At 32.9% G+C, this 17,329-nt stretch overlaps 1 protein-coding gene across 2 annotated transcripts; it reads left to right on the plus strand.

Annotated features, from left to right (window-relative positions):
• Positions 1-34: 34 nt before the first annotated feature.
• LOC11418608 (conserved oligomeric Golgi complex subunit 3) lies at positions 35-11,973 on the plus strand. Of its 2 annotated transcripts, none has more exons than XM_024782052.2 (25): positions 35-216; positions 292-378; positions 451-558; positions 636-680; positions 1,034-1,108; positions 1,220-1,315; positions 1,697-1,774; positions 2,294-2,379; positions 2,463-2,529; positions 2,662-2,724; positions 2,839-2,940; positions 3,078-3,182; positions 3,280-3,372; positions 3,659-3,747; positions 4,310-4,529; positions 4,682-4,768; positions 5,705-5,821; positions 5,909-5,941; positions 6,248-6,334; positions 6,419-6,481; positions 7,323-7,439; positions 7,942-8,034; positions 8,603-8,728; positions 9,052-9,152; positions 11,618-11,973. In XM_024782052.2, the coding sequence occupies exons 1-25, from the start codon at positions 133-135 to the stop codon at positions 11,739-11,741; spliced, it is 2,346 nt and encodes a 781-aa protein (XP_024637820.1). In that variant the 5' UTR covers positions 35-132; the 3' UTR covers positions 11,742-11,973. The 2 variants fall into 2 exon arrangements, with proteins under 2 accessions (XP_024637820.1, XP_003609938.1); XM_003609890.4 differs by having other exon boundaries at positions 37-216; positions 11,656-11,973.
• The last annotated feature ends 5,356 nt before the right edge of the window (positions 11,974-17,329 follow it).

The raw sequence follows: 17,329 nt of genomic DNA on the forward strand, positions 1-17,329 counted from the left end.
TGTAGCATGCCATATTATTAATTAATTAAGCAAAATAAAATGAAGAAAGAAAACGGTGCGTTCAAGGTGTGTACATAGATTAGATAGAGAAAGTGGGGAAGAAGAGAAGAGAAGAGAAGAGAAGAGTGAAAAATGGGAAGCAGAGGTCCACCGCAAAAACATCCTAATTCTGAAGTTTCTACAAAGAGTTACAACTTCACTACCACTTGGGAACAAGTACGTACTTCTCTTTCATAGATCTATCTCCTTTTTCTCAGATCAGATCAGATCTAACTAATTCATGTTTGGCAGAATGCTCCTTTATCCGATCAACAACAAAACGCCATTATTTCCCTTTCTCATGCTGTTTCTGAACGTCCTTTCCCTCTCAATTTCCTGGTATTCACTTTTTCTACTACTCTTTTCGTTTTAATTGCAATGTTTGCTATTCGTGATTATTATTATTATTAGGCACAAGAGAATGCATCTGTTCAAGATAATGCATTGTCTGTTACCATCGAGGATACTTCTTTTGATGATTCCGGTGCTATTAAAACTGTTATGGTTAATACTAATCAAGTAAGTATTTTACATAATCTGATTTCTGGATTTTCAATGCTTGTTGTGTTTTTAATTTTGTTTTCAATTCAATGCAGTTCTACAAGTGGTTTTTAGATCTTGAATCTGCTATGAAATCAGAGGTTAGTCATGTCTTATTTACACAATTTCTTCCTGCTTTTCAATCTGTTTCAATTGCTTTATATGAGCTTATCTACTGGCATAAGCACTTATGAGACTCTTTGGGAGACCTTATGAAAACACCTTATCACATGTTCATAACTTGTTTTTAGCTTATTCTCATAATCTCTTTTAGATAATTTATGAAATCTGCTTATAGCCTATAAGAAGAAAAAAAAAATTTAGTTTATCTTTGTTATACAAATAGGTCATACATAAGCGCTTATGCAATAAGCTGTAAATTAAGTTGTTTATCCAAATAGGAACAATTGTTTGTTTTGATTGTGGGATTCTTGAACTTGTTGTCTCATTGTAGACTGAAGAGAAATATCAACATTATGTGAGTACTCTAACGGAGCGGATACAGACATGTGATGATATTCTTCAACAGGTAAAATTTTATCCATCCAGTTTTACTGTTTTAGTAGTGGCTGTCTGGTTTGATGACTATTTGATTTATTTCTCATTCTGGTTTGCATTTGGACTTGTTGCTCTCATACAGGTTGATGATACCCTCGACTTGTTCAATGAACTACAGTTGCAGCATCAGGCAGTTGCGACAAAGACTAAGACGCTTCATGATGCATGTGATAGACTGGTATGGATTTGTTACTTAATCTCATTTTTCTTTTTATTGTTTATTTTTTGTTTTTCCTGGAATGATTGTGGAAGTCACTGTGACCTGTGGATAATGGTTGCCCTTTCAATCCAATCTCTTACTCCTTTAATAATTGGTCACACTAAATAGGTTTATGTATATGTATATAATCACTAGTAAATTAAATAAAAAACAGGTTAATGGTACTAGAGATTTTGGGTTGCAAAGACAAGTATTATTGTGTGTTACATGCAACACGTTTTGTTGTATCTGTTATTTGGATTTGAAGTTTAAAATGTATGATTTTATTGTTTTATCATGAATTGGATTTCTTCTTCAGCTGAAACTATGGATTTGCTCATCTGTTTGTTCCTATTACAGGTACAGGAGAAGCAAAGACTGATTGATTTTGCGGAAGCACTTCGTAGTAAACTCAATTACTTTGATGAACTGGAGAATGTAAGGTTTGACTGCTAGCTTGACTAGATCTTTTTCTTGGATTTAAATTCCTTCTTGTTTTTTTAGTTACCTAATTGCATATAACTTTTAAAGAATGTGAACTTTTAAAGAATGTCAATGTCAACATGTTAATAGGACCTAATAAATCTGTATTCTCCAATACCTTATAATATCTGACATCGAAAGGTGCCATTCTGGTAGACATCAGGATAATGCGATAATTAGTGCTAATATTAGTCATTTCCTGTGCAATCTGTAATCAAAGAGTCATCATCTTCCAAAGTTACCCAACATTGTGAAATAAGTTTCTATTAGTTTTTTATTCTGCATGCTTCTCCTAGTGGAGATGGATTTTTTATATTTTCTTTTTACCTTATCTTAAATAAAGTTATGTATTCTTCATACAAAGGGTCTCGAGGTTTTGGTTTTATTCAGAATTTATGAATGCAAAAGTGAAAACTTCACATAGTTATGAATTTACAGATGATGTATGTGGTTTCTTTAAATTCTGCTATGCAGGTTGCTACCAATTTTTATTCTCCAAATATGAACGTTGGAAACGAAAACTTCCTCCCACTTCTCAAAAGGCTTGATGAATGCATCTCGTGAGTACTAAACCACATCATTTATGTACTTTGTAATGACTGAACAATATTTATGATCATTGACATTTTGATTGTTATTTTAGATATGTTGAAAGCAATCCACAATATGCAGAATCCAGCGTTTACTTGCTTAAATTTCGTCAACTCCAGGTAAATAAATTTAACTACTGAGAATTATTGAGTAATTATAGCAAACAACTATCTATGGCCGTAAGTCCTATGATAGCTCATGTTTGACAAATATTTTATACATACTAATCCAGAATAGTTGTATCTTTATAGTCTCGGGCACTGGGCATGATGCGTTCTCATGTGCTTGCCGTTCTTAAAGGCGCCTCTTCTCAGGTGAAATTAATTTAACAGGTTAAGTGGATAAAGTGTGTGGTTATATGTATTCTTCAAGGATACATAGTTTTGAAATTCTATGATAAAGTAATTTGGAAGATACCTTTTTATCAGGTCCAGGAAGCAATTCGAGGAAGTGGGGGGGACAGAGCATCCATCTCTGAGGGAGTAGAGGCTTCTGTAATATATGTTCGGTTTAAGGCAGCAGCAAGTGAGGTAAGCGTCTCCATGTTATTTGAAATAAATCTGCTGATGAGAAGGTTTATCACTGACAACAACATAACATTAAGGTCATTTTTAAGCACAATATCTCTATCTGACCTCTGTACACCTATTAACTGTGACTTCTTCAGCTTAAACCGCTGCTTGAAGAAATTGAAAGCAGGTCTTCAAGGAAAGAATATAGTCAAATTCTTGTAGAATGCCACCGATTATACTGTGAGCAACGCCTCTCTTTGGTGAGATGATACGAGCTTTATCATTATATTGTTTGTATTATTTATTCAATATTACTGAGTCAACTGACTGCATGATTCTTTGTTGTATTCCTTGAAGATAAGAAGCATAGTTCAGCGACGAATATCAGAATTTTCCAAGAAAGAGTCCTTGCCATCATTGACCAGATCAGGATGTGCATATCTTATACAGGTAAGTTATTTTTAACATTGTGCAGCTAAATAATGGCTTTTGGTCGCTGGTGCGTATTTTATAGATAGAATTAAGGCCGTTTGCACTATGATAGTTATGGTTGGCTTAAAATTTTGGCTGACAGCTTTCAATTATATAACTTTTATTTTGGATAGATAACTTTTTTCTGTGTATAATGTATATAATAATATAAACTAGAACCCCGAATCATATTTTTTTTTGAAGTTTGTTACTATATAATTCAAACAGAGCCTTTTTGACTTATTCACTGTAATTTGAAATGCAGGTCTGTCAACTTGAACACCAGCTGTTTGATCATTTTTTCCCAGCTTCTTCAAAGGATGTTTCGAGTTTATCTCCATTAATGGATCCTCTGTAAGTTTGTCTTCCTGTTACATAAGCACACTCGGTTTATTTTATTTGAACAGAAAAATATTGTTTAGGAAATTGAAAAGAAGTGCACAGGGAAGTAGTCAATCCTACTAGAGTAAACTCAAAGGAAAACAGGACTAAAAAAATAGACAACAGAGAAAGGTTTATATTCAAGGATTCCAGTAATTCATTTCCTCCCACTTAGTACCTTGGAAGTTAGAGCTCACTATTTTTATAGCTATGGATATGGAAAGGAACTTTCACATAATGGACAGGTAGCTTTGTTTATGTATGGAGAGTTAAGCTTGTAATAGTCTTTTTGCATATTCTAAGTACACAGAATCTTTTGGTCTTTATGAGTGTGGTTGGAAATACTATGGGTATGAAAATGTGTCCAGTTACTGTTTGTGTTTGACAAAGGAAGTAAATGAGCATTAGAATAGTGTTTTATACTTCCCACTTATAAGTCTCCTTTTCATTATTTGTTCTTATCATCTAGTCGGAATGCCATTCTTTAAATGTTCGGTGCCTGCCGCCTTACTGATTTGATCCGTTTTACTTGCAGGTCAACATATTTATATGATACACTGCGCCCCAAACTAGTTCATGAAACAAATATTGACTTTCTTTGTGAACTCGTTGATATACTAAAAATGGAGGTCCTGGGGGAACAACATAGTAGACGGAGTGAGTCATTGGCTGGTCTACGTCCTACGTTTGAGAGAATTTTAGCAGATGTACACGAGCGGTTGACTTTTCGTGCTCGGACTCATATAAGGGATGAGGTGGGTTCCTTATCTTTTCTATTGCTGGTTGAAAGTTGAAACTTTTTGACTCACCATATCTTGCTCTTGAAATGGTTTTTCTACAATAAAACTTCAAATTTCTTTTCTTATACATTGGTTTCTTGATACCTTTTTACCGGATCTTTTTTCAGATAGCGAACTACATGCCGACTAATGAAGACTTGGACTACCCTGAAAAGCTGAAAAGATTAGCTGAAAGTACATCTGAGATCAATCCTGTAAATCACTAATTTGTCTTTCCCTGCAATTTCTTGTCTTGTATAACTGCATGCTAGTTTTCTTCCATTATGCTCATTAGTCATAGTAATTTGAGTTTGTGGTGTTTATTACTGCATTAGATTTTTATTTTTTTGGTAGATAGACGAAATGGTAAAGCCATTATAAATAAACTCACACGCATAAGTGGAGGTGCCGGGGTTCGAACCCTGGTCATGGCGTCCGGCCTAACAGTTTCGGCATTTTGCCAGTTGAGCTAGGATTTTTGGACATTACTGCATTAGATTTAGTTGCTTTTTATGTGAACTTTGTCCATCACAACTGTGAGTTAATTCTTCTATTTCGTCTTTAATTTTTTTGTTTCAAATATTACCATGTAGTTTATGGGATGTAGAAATACAACTCCCAAACAATATTTAAATTTTGTCAATGCCCTCCAGTTTTGCCCCAAATTTACCTTTGGGAGGGTTTGTTAGGTATTGATTCAGATGTGGACTCATTAATGAAGATCTCATGTGCTTGCTGCATACATGCATGCTCAAAGCTGTATGTGTGATGTAGCTTTGTTGGAAATCCCCCCTCAAGAATGAGGGGGTGTGTTGCTAATCCCACCTTAATTGCGATCTTCCCCTAGTTGCCTTGTGTTGGCCTGTCTTTGAGGGGGTGGATTTAGTCCCACATTGGTTAGATAGATAAGAGTTTATAAAAGAGGAGGCACTCCTCACCTTACAAGCCGGTTGTTAGGATGAGTTAGGCTCCAAATTTCTACAAGCTTGTTTCTGGTCTCTTTTTGTACCGCTGGAAATTACAATCTGATATATATCTTTTTGATGATAATTGTTTGATGTTTTCATTTAGTCACTTGTACATGGCATTCTAAACATTCTATATATTTGTTTTCTATCTTTTGTGATTTGCTTTCTGCTCTTAATTTGTAGGCTGATGGAAACCCAGATACGTTTAAGACATGGTATCCTCCCCTGGAGAAAACCCTATCGTGCCTTTCAAAGTTGTATCGTTGTTTAGAGTCAGAAGTTTTCACAGGTTTAGCACAGGTATTAAAGGCTTTATTTGAACTATTTTTAGTTTCTTTCCTTTTCTTTGAATATTTATTAACAATCAGCTTTCGTTAATTCAATCAGGAAGCAGTGGAAGTTTGCTCGACATCTATTCAGGTTAAGCAAAAATCCGCTATCTTGTCTATATACTTGTGATGTTTATATCAGTGCAATATAAATATTGTCAGGGAAGGAAATTTGATATGGAGATACTGACGTAGATCCTTAGGATAGACCCAATTCTCACGAAAATTCCAAATTGTTTATTAGAGAGGAAAAATTTCTTTAGAATAATGCAAAAATAGAGCTAGAGCAGCACATTTCACACATATTACAAGACAAACTGTCTTACAAATTTTGATGTGCTTCAAGGGCTTAATGTTGACTCGATTTCTGATTGCTGCTTTCTCTTGTCTACCACAGAAAGCAAGCAAATTAATTGCAAAGAGATCATCTCAAATGGATGGGCAACTCTTCCTTATAAAGCATCTTCTAAATTTAAGGGAGCAGGTAATGCTTGTGTGTTTTGACTTACCTTATGAACTACCTAGTAGATTTTATATAATTTGTAAATAATATTTTTTGGTTTTCCAGATTGCTCCCTTCAATATTGAATTTTCAGTCACGCAAAAGGAGCTTGATTTCTCCCATTTACTGGTTAGTGTCTCTTAGCCTAATAATATGCTTTGTGACCTCATGTAATTGTCTGTTAGACTGTTGTCATTTGTTAGAAAGGGAAAGAACCTGTAGTCTGAAATAAGAACCATGTGATTTCTTGTCAGTTCATTTTACATAATTTAATTCATTATAAGCAGACAATAACTTCTGGTCCATGTTTATGACGCTGAGATGATAACGCTTCTTTATGGTCGGAAGCCCATAACATCACATAGAAGACAGATTCTTGCAATTTTACCTGTAACTGGAACCATTGACCAAATGAACTAGTTACTAAGGGCCAAGTATTTTAATTTATTTGAAATAAAACGTTTTTAAAATGAATAACAAGATACCAGGGCAAGGGTAAGGTACCATAAAAGGCTGAAAAGGGGCGAAAACAACAAAACAAAAGAAAATTAAAAGAGACCGGGGATGCAGTACAGTACTAGGATGGCCTATTGCTTTTGTGAAATGTATGACCTCTACCCAAGGAATTTTTTTTGGGAAAGAGATTCTTATTGTTGAAGATGATTAGGTTTTACTCTAGTAAGAGAAAAAAAGGCACCACCCAATAAATATCATAAAACAAATATGAAATATACTTGTCAAAGTACCAATGTCTAGTAAACTACAAAAACAAAACAACGATATTTAGTCCATATGCCTGTGTATATTATGTAAAATTCTATGTGGATGCTGTTTTAAAATCATAAGCAACTTTGGTGATTTGAGATATGTGTATATCCTTGTGACTTCGATGATTTAGCTTTAATATCACTAACATATCATGCCAAAGGAAAGTCTTATTGAACTCATGAATATACGAAATATGGTTCAGGATCATCTGCGGAGACTTCTAAGAGGTCAAGCCTCGCTATTTGACTGGTCAAGGTCAACGTCATTGGCGAGGACATTGTCTCCAAGAGTTCTGGAAAATCAAATTGACACCAAAAAGGTTTGTGATTTATGGAATTTATATGGTTTGGACTAATGACTTGACAAGCAACTGTTGTTTATATTTTGTTGTGCATTGCTATTTTGTTACTATCTTGTGAGAAGCTTGACTAAACACCCTCTAAAAATGTAAGATTTCAGAATATCTTTTTTGGATTTAATCCTTGAAAATAAGTTTCAAATTCAAATTAATACAATTTTTTGTACGTATATAATTGGTCATCCAATATGCTTTTTAGTCTCTATACCATCATAGATTCGTAAGTGATGGGAGAGTTATTAAAACGGAATTTCCTGTGAAGATGAGAAATTAAAGGAAAATGTGAACCGCGAAATAAAATAGTTTTAGTATTAGCACCATATTGACCACTCTTCACCACCCATTTAGGGTACAAGTCATTTAAAAAAAGTTGTTATGTAATTTTCTTTAATAATTTTATTCATCTGCTGCTATTTAAATTTCAACCATTATCTAATGCCTTTTGACATGTATTTTCTTTCAGGAACTGGAAAAAAGCCTTAAAGCCACTTGTGAAGAGTTCATCATGTCAGTTACTAAGCTAGTTGTGGATCCGTTGCTCTCATTTGTTACAAAGGTGTGTCTATAATCAAGTCGTATACTTATTTGGTGGCCGTTTACTGAAAACAGACCCATGGCTTTAAAGCGAAGGCACTTGTAATTGTAAATTTATTACTGGTCTAGTGATATTTGGTATCTGCACAATGCAGATCTCATTGTCTTGATCTTCTATCTATCTAAAATACTTCATTTTTTACTCCCAAGTACTTGTAGACTCTGTCTGGATAAGCTTTTGAAAAACTACCTGCAGGAAAAGAAAAGTTGAAATAAACTTGCATTAACTACCATTCTTCTAAATAATAGCTTTCCATGCCAGTTGAAATCAGTTTGCGCGCCTTAGCTTTTTCATTAGCTCTGTCATTTTAGTTGTCTTCGAGCGCCTATAATCTTTATGTAAATGAGGAACCAAATGCTTATCTTAGTTGAGAAGCTCCAAATAAATGAGTTTAATCCAAAACTAGTGAACAATCTATCCTGGTAACTTTTGCTATTATTTTGGTAACAAAACTTCTAGGAAACACTTGCTATGTTAACTATTTTTTATTTAAAAGAAATATTTTTACCAAACTTTCCTTCTTTTTTAGGTTACTGCAGTGAAAGTTGCATTATCTACTGGTGCCCCGAATCAAAAACTAGAGTCAGCTATGGCCAAACCTCTGAAGAATCAGGCTTTTGCTACTCCAGATAAGGTGGCTGAACTTGTTCAGAAGGTAGGTTGTTACTCATTGGAAGTATGTATACATTATTCATTCATTGGACCATTATGCCAAATCACCAAAGTTGCTGAAAGGACTTGTGTCGTGTGTGTTTGTGGGTACACTTATCAATTATGAAAGCTTCGTGGGACGTTATGCCAAAACCCAAGAATTGTATTGTTTGTCACTGGCCATAAGTTGAAAAAGAAAGAAACAACTTCACTGTGTCATCTTGATTTGTGAATTCTCTTCTTTAATCAAGACATTCATCTATACATGATGAAGTTTCCTAATCCCATTCTTTTATCAAGCTTAACTGATGTTCTGATGTCTAATAGGTCCAGACAGCTATTCAGGAGCAACTGCCAGTGGTGATAGCAAAGATGAAGCTCTATTTGCAGAATTCATCAACAAGAACAATACTTTTCAAACCAATAAAGTGAGTTTTTACACAATGTATTTATATTTAAAACATTTTCCTGCCTACCTGTACTGTGACAGTTCGATTGCGTGATTTTATTTCCTTTTTGTTGGTCAAGGGTTCAGGAGTGGCTATTCAGTAATTTTTCAATCTGAAAAAAAAATTATTAGTGTAGATACTTTTAATTAAGGGTTAATAGGCTTTTACCCCCCTGCCATTTGAGCGACTTTTGGTTTATGCCCCTATGAAAAAAAACTTGGAGATCCCCCCTCGACATTAGAAGATTCTTTGGTTTTATCCTCCGAACCCCATATGACTAGATCACTTGGCTGATGTGGCATGATGAGTGTGTATAGAATTTTATTTTTGATTTTTTTAATACCCATTTATATTAAAACATTTACATGTCATTAAAAAATCAAAATAAAATTAAAAAAATAAATTGTTAAAAAGGAGAAAAGAAGTGAAGAAGTGATTTCCTTCTTCTCCATCTTCGTATTCCCCTTCCCTTCTTTTCTTTCTTTATCTTCAATTTCCTTCTCTCCTCCTCCCTCACTGTTTTCCTTATCTTATTCAACTTTGCTTGTGTTTCTGGTTCGTGAGAGAAGAGAAGAGAAGCGTACAATTGAAGAAAAAATTCAGGGTCTGCAGTGGCCATGTGCTGGAAAAAATTGAAGAAAATTTTGGGTTTTCGAATTGGGATCTGCAATTCCAAGTTCTATGTTTGCTAGGAAAAAAAATTGGGTTCAACTACTAAGTTTTGCAAATTTCGGGTTTTGGAATTGCAATCTGTAATTTCATGTTTCACAAGTTCTAAGTTTTTATTTTTTAGAAATTTTATGGATTTATGGGTTCAACTACAAGTTCTAAAATTTATGGATTTTTTTTTTTAATGAGGTTATGTCAAAGGTTTGAAATTGTTGTGTTGTTGCTGCTGTGTGTTGTTGGGGTTGTTGTTGATGTTGTGTTGTTGTTGTTGCTATGTTGTGTTGTTGTTATTGATTTGGGGTTTGTATCTCAAGGGAGCAAAGAGATTTAAGGGAGATGGAGTAAAAGTAAGTGATAAAAAATCTGAAGAAAAAAATGATGATAGAAGAAGGAGATTGAAAAAGAGAGTGAGGAAGAAGATGAATATGTAATTGAAAAGAGAATAGAAGGAAGAAGAGAAGAGAGAAGAGACTGATGAAGAGAATAGAAGGAAGAAGAAAAGAAAGAACATAAACAGAGAAGGAAGAAGAGAGAAGGGGATTTACGATGGAGAAGGAGAAAAAGAAATGGATTTTTTTTTAATTTATCATTAAGGGTATTCTGGGTATTTCACTTTCCAAACATTCTTTTAAAAATTAAAATTTAAAAATTATGACGTGTCAGTGCCACGTCACCCATCGTTACACATTCAACATGCCAAATCATCAAATTTATCCAATCAGATTAGTTTATCGTCTTTCTTTATTTTCTATATTTACAAAAGCCTAACCCTTTAATTAATTATCTTTGTCTTCTTTCCTAGATTAGTTTATCGTCTTTCTTTATTTTCTATATTTACAAAAAATATTAGAAGCACCACTAGTAATATTCTATATATATTCCCCATTATTAATTCCAACATGGTATCTACCTTGGAGAAAAGCTTCTTCGGTCAGTTCTGTTGAGTTCATGGGACTTGACCATTGCCAAACCATAGCCTGTGATCTCTCCTTAGCTACTCTTGCCACATTAAGAGCGTAGTCTCAATATCCCATTCTGTTTCACATCCTTGTCGTTCCAGCTTCTTTACAAAGCTGATCTGCAATCCTATCCACTATGCAGTTTGAACCTCTTAAATGTTGCCAGATCCTTGTCGTTTCATGTAGACATTGGCTCCCATTTGGGCCTGTCATTCTGCAAACTGGCTCCCATAATCCAGTTTTCACTCATTTTTCCATATATTGATGCTCTTTTGTATGCTTCAACTTGTCTTTTCCCAGATTGTAGTTCCCATTTAGTTGATCTTTCTGCATACTGGAACTCCAGGCCCCTGTTCCATAGATCGGCTCTCTTTTGATTTTAGGATGCAGTCTGACCTTTCCATTTGTGTAGTTTGATTCCTGTGTCAGGAGCTGGGATATGACCGAGCCCACATTAAATTTTCAAACCCTAGTTGATTCTCTCCAAAGGTGTTGGTGTAACTATTTTATGTAGATTATTAGCATATATTTAGCATAAGCAAGACAGTTATTCTTTATTATTGATATTTTCTTATTCATAAATTAGTTAATTATTGCCTGTCGTTCTTTTTCTGTTATGTATTAATGTACAACTTTAAGATTAAGATTATAAACAATCATAACAACTTAAGACTTAAGAGACCTTAATTCAAAAGATAGCAGTTAATTAGATGATATGTTGTGCATTCATTCTATGTTAGGTTAGAAACAACTGCTTAATTTTGGTTTACATCACATCTAGTTTTTGTTTCAGAATGTTATTTTTGAATTGTGCAGAATCTTACTTGTCAAATGCTTTTCTCGTGCTCCTGTAGGACTAATATTATTGAAGCTCATATCCAAGTACAATCCCTTCTACAATCGGAATACACAAGTGAAGATATCCAGATTATTAATCTGAAATCCGTACAGGATCTGCAAACTGAGCTTGATAACTTTCTCTAATCTGTATGTAAATGCCATTGAATAACTCGATACCCATTTTTTTGCCCCACTTGAGAATAACAGGCTTAAGTTACATCATTACATTACATACTAGATAAATTTGTAGAATTATTAGTGAGATGACAGCTGTGTTTTATTTTATATATATAAAGGGGTGAAAGCCCAAAAAGAGATTATGCGGATATTAACTTAGGAGTAGAGATTAGGGGTGCAATCGCTTCGGATTAAACCGAAAATATCAAAACAAATTGGTGGTTTGGTTCAAAAATCAAATGAAACCAAAGGAAACTGAACTCGATTGGTTTGATTCTCGAACCGATGGTTTACTAACTTGTTTTTTTTTAATATCTGCTAGCCCTGGCCTGAAAAGAATGACACTATTTTAGTATGAGATGTAATATGCAGTTTGAATCAGTAGATTGTTGTGTTGCTATGCAATATGCAGCAAGTATGCAATACGAATCATTAGATTGTTGTGAATGTAATTTAAAATTTTGGTTTAGTATGCATGGTAATATATATGAGATTTTGATTGAAAATTGCAACCTACACAAACAGTAGGAAATATATATATATATATATATATATATAATTTTTAATTGCATTTTCAGGCCAACTGAACCAACCTGAATATCATCGTTTTTGACTGAAAAACTTAACCAAACAGAATTGTTACACCCCTAGTAGACACTACAAAAACGTGATGGAAACAATTATTGGTTAAGCTCTTTATTTACCTCCCAGTCGACGAACCTGAGTTTGATTCATAATGGAAACAATTATTGGTTAAGCAATATTTACGTATGAGTTGAACTCGTAATTACCAGGGCATAATTTCCCCTCATAATCGGATGATTAACCACAAAAAACTACTCCATCCGTCTCGGATTAACTGAGTCATTTGCTCATATCACACGTGTATTAATTAAGAGAAATGTATAAATGAAGGAGACACAAATGGTTTTAAGAACTTTCGTTATGTATTGGTGCATTTTCTACTATCATAAATGTAAAGTGTAATATATTGAATTGGAAGTGATAAAAGTAGTATTAATTAGAGTTATAATTAAAAAAAAAAAATTAATATTGTATTGAAAAGTGAAATAAGTCAATTATTTTAGGACAATATTTTTTTACAAAAGGTTCAGTTATTATGGGACGAACGGAGTATTTACTTTGATTGTCTTGTTCACTTACATTAGATTAGATTCTTGGATGATAAGTTTTGAAAGATTTTTTTTTTTTGAAAGGATAAGTTTTGAAAGATTATTTCTATATTTTTGTAGGCTTATTACTATTAGTTATAGATTTAAATTTTCTTATAGGATAAATATTACACGATGTTCCATATGTGCAGTTTTTGTTGTTCATCTTACAAAGAGATAAAAAAAAATTATTTCTATTTATTTTGAAAAGTATAAAAAAGTTGTCTTCTAAAAATAAAAATTGTTATCAACAACAAAAATTGCACATGTGAAAATGCATATAAGTTTTGTCCTTCTTTAAAGTATGATTTTACATTGTAATTGGGCGTCAATAAATATCCTCAATATAATAGTATGTTGAATATAAAAAATGATGCTTCCTTGAGTTTTTTTTTTTTTTTAAATGCTTCCTTGAGATATATAACCGAGCAATGAGACCACTTTTCTCAAACACAAATTTGTTTATTTTTTTTGAAAGAAAAAATAGATGAATTGGATCTTAGAGGTTCACTAAGGCTAGGACATATCTCAAGGGTGACATAACACTAATAGAGTTACTTATGAATTATCCATCAATTAAACCGGTCCCTTTTAAATTGACTACCACCTTTTCTCTATTATTTTGGATTGCAGATCAATGATGATCTATTCAAATAAAAAGTTGAACAATGAGTTCCCTTTCTCAAACACAATTTTTTTTCTTTCTCAATGATGATCTATTATATATTTCAAGGATGACAGTGCATCAGTAAAGTTATGTACAAATTATTCACGAACGAGGTTCTTATATTGAAGGCATGAGTTGAATAAAGGAGAATGCTTTATGTGTCGCGTCTCATGGAAATTAATTAATAAATCAACATATGATGCGCAGTAGAAGAATAAAGGAGAATACTCTCACATATATCCTTGCTTAAAAATACTAAGGTGCAAGTTAGCAACCTACACCCACTTGATTATTTACACTCATTTTTATAACTTTTGATAAATAATTTACACCCACCTCACTAATTTACACCCACTTAAACATAGTGTTGTCAATTTCAATATTAAAAAAAAAAAAAAAAACATAGAACCTTAATTATAGGGACAGCCATAATTTGCAAAGAAAAAATAGGTATTTGTACGAAAATCAAAGCAATAGAGAGATAAAGTAAAAAATAATGTGAGTATGAAAGAGAAAGTAATAGAAAAGATTGTCACAAAATGGATGTTCAAATATCATTTCTCTTTTTATTAAGGTGACATGAATATTTTTGTGGGGTTCAATTGCATTTTTTTACGTGAATTAGATTTGGAATAGTGGCACAACCTAGTGTTATTTTTCAAAGAAAACAAAGTTGATGTACATGAATGTATTAAACAATTAATTGGCTCATGAAATAGAAAGCTGTTGAGCAATTGTGAACAAACTGTACATCAAACAAACATGTTTTGTTTTGAGGGAAAACGGTTAGCGTATTTCTTGTTTTATTTAATGTGAATTTACAAAACTATCATTTATCTAATGTTAGTTTAAAATAGTAAAAGAAGAGTTTTTTGGTAAAAGATAAGTGGGTGTAGTTTGCTAACTTGCACCTTAATGTTTTTAGGTGGTTGTAAGTTAGCAGCCCCATATATATATTAAACAAAATTAGTCCAAAATTTATTTATTTTTTTAAAAAAAAAATTAATATAAAATAAAGCAGTGTTGACATCAAATGTTTAGATCTTGAGTACTAGGTCTAATAAAACTATGGAATATGACACATAAATAAAATAAAATCACCCTAAAAAGTAAAGTACTGAAATGCCAAGTACATGTGGCAAAAAAAACTCCATATTAAAAGTAATAAGATAAAAAAATATCATGTAATTATCTACGCTATCTTACATAAGAGTTCTAGATTACATTTCCCGTTCCGTAAAGAGGTGCGGAAACTTTCAAAATATCAAAGCATGAGATTCAACATTGTTCTAAGCATTTTGTTCAACCTGCAAGAAAGATAAACAATTAAAATAATGGGTCAAAACTAAATGCATAAAAACCTACGTGGGTTAAATTGTACTCTACATGATGACAAGAGTATATGTAGCCAATCAAATGCAAAATGGGATAATTAAGAGAAAAAACTAAGGATGAAACTTTCAACAGAAATCTAAGTTCAATTTATAGTTTTAACAATTCTTGATCAGACTTTACTTACGTCTCGATCGGATTCCATATTACTAGGGAGCCTTCCCTTAGGAACCAAAGAGTTAAACAAAACAAACAAAAAAAAACATAACATTTTAATTACATTCATGGTCAAAGATACATATTAAGCCATAGCAAATATAGAAGAACCATGGCAATAATTATTACTACGACAGAAGGCAAAATTTTATGGACGGAGGAGTGAGATAGTTTCTTACCTAGGAAGGTGAACCATGATAGTCGTCCGATACACCACTTAAACAAGGAGATGAATCTTTACCTGCAATAATGATTAACCCAAACTAAGCTTTGTTACTTGAGAAATTTTGTATATGTAACAACTTAAAGATGGGTTAAGAAAACATGTTTTTCAAATGTATACATTGACTCACAAAAACTCAAGAGAGAGTACATACCAAAAAACTGAGAAGCAAGAAGAGACGGATCAGGAAAACTAAAATTTCTAGGCAATGGTTCATTCACAAAATTTGAGTTGGGTTCGACATTAGCGATTGGTGTAGATGAAACCACCCTGGCATTTGGACTTGCCTCGATAATATTTCCATCAATACCAAACGTGTGAGGAGAAGAATTTGAATAGTCAGGTTCCGATACGATCCACCCATTGATTTCTTGGTGTAGACCCATGTTTGAGTTCCGAGTATTATAAGGCATGCTTGAAATATCACCACGAGGAGACACATCAACCATACCAAATGATGAACCACCGCTATTAGACACGTTAGATAAACTGGAATTTGCACCGCGTAGAATATGTCCATGGTTCAAACTTCTTGGAGTTTGCACATCAACATAATAGCATGTTGGATTCTCAATTACTGTAAATTAAAACGACATTCAAAGCCGGAAAAAAAAAAAAAAAAAGATTATTGAAATTGAACTTTGAATATCATGCTTAGAATAATAAAGGAGATAACTTCACTACTTTCACGCCTCTAGAACGATAAATATGTATTTTGAATTTTCAAAATGATAGTAAAAGTTCAGAAATGTCTTTAAATTGAACATGTCACATTATATATTAGAGTTGCATTTAAGTGTGAGAAAATAAGAAGAATCTTACTAGCATGGATATGTGATCCATTAGAATTTTGTAGTGATGGAACAACATGATGATGAAATCCATTAGAGATAGGTAGAGATGCAACTATGGTTTGTTCCGAGACCGTTAATTGCCTTTGATTCTCCAGCAATGCATTGTATTGTTCAATTTGTTGATACAAGGCCAATCTTGTATAATAATCTTTGAAGAACGCATCATTTTCTGCTTTAAGCCTATGCCAAACTAAAAATATGAAGGGAGAAGAGAAATGTATTATGATTTTTTTTTATTATAACCAAAATTGAAAAATCACAAGGCCTAGATATATAATGGAAGTTTTGAAATTAAATTATTTGCAGCAGCGGCTTAATAAGTAATGACATGAAGTTAAATATTACGAAGCTTTCAAGTTGCATCTTATATATATGGAAAAGTTAGGTCCAAATGTTAAATCAAAGTAATTATAAGGTAAATATAGCAGGATGAGAAAAATGTACGTCAAAGACAATGATGGGAATGTGAGATTAAGTAAACAAGAATTGAAAATTAATTAAAACATGTAACAATTAATGAAGGAATCAGACTCTAGCTAGAGGTGCCTAATCCATGAATGCCTTTTTTAAGCCACTGATTGAAGTCACTAAATAAATAAAGCAATTAATCTAATTTCTTTAATCTAATATGGACATTCAAAAATACTTCCGTTTCTTTAATTTGAGGTTTTAATGAAGGAAAATATTGCTTATTTATGAAGTATCAACCAAACAAAAGCCCCAAAAGTTAAACAAGGTCTCTTCTAAATATCAATTCTTTTAGGGTCCTTGGAGGGGAGGGGTAGGAATAATTTAAATATTGTGTTTGGTTCAATCTTTAGAAGGGGAAGAGAGTGAGCAAAATTCCCTCATAAACTCATTTATTGCTCCTTTTAAATTGAATTATTTTTGGAGAGGATGGGAGGGAAAGATATATAGATGAATTAATACAATTTTAATTATATAGACATAATTATCCTCATATTTATTTTAAAAGGAAAATGCTAATTGGTGTCTCCGGTGTCCTCATTAAAAATTTAAGGTTTATTATCCTGTAAATTTAGCTCA

Source organism: Medicago truncatula, chromosome 4, assembly GCF_003473485.1.
Source record: "Medicago truncatula cultivar Jemalong A17 chromosome 4, MtrunA17r5.0-ANR, whole genome shotgun sequence".
NCBI lineage: Eukaryota > Viridiplantae > Streptophyta > Magnoliopsida > Fabales > Fabaceae > Medicago > Medicago truncatula.

Coding starts and splice junctions, on each gene's coding strand:
- LOC11418608 (XM_003609890.4), top strand. CDS start 133: ATGGGAAGCAGAGGTCCACCGCAAAAACATCCTAATTCTGAAGTTTCT. Junction 3,748..4,309: donor TCTCCATTAATGGATCCTCT/GTAAGTTTGTCT, acceptor TTTTACTTGCAG/GTCAACATATTTATATGATA. Junction 6,335..6,418: donor TTCTAAATTTAAGGGAGCAG/GTAATGCTTGTG, acceptor TTGGTTTTCCAG/ATTGCTCCCTTCAATATTGA.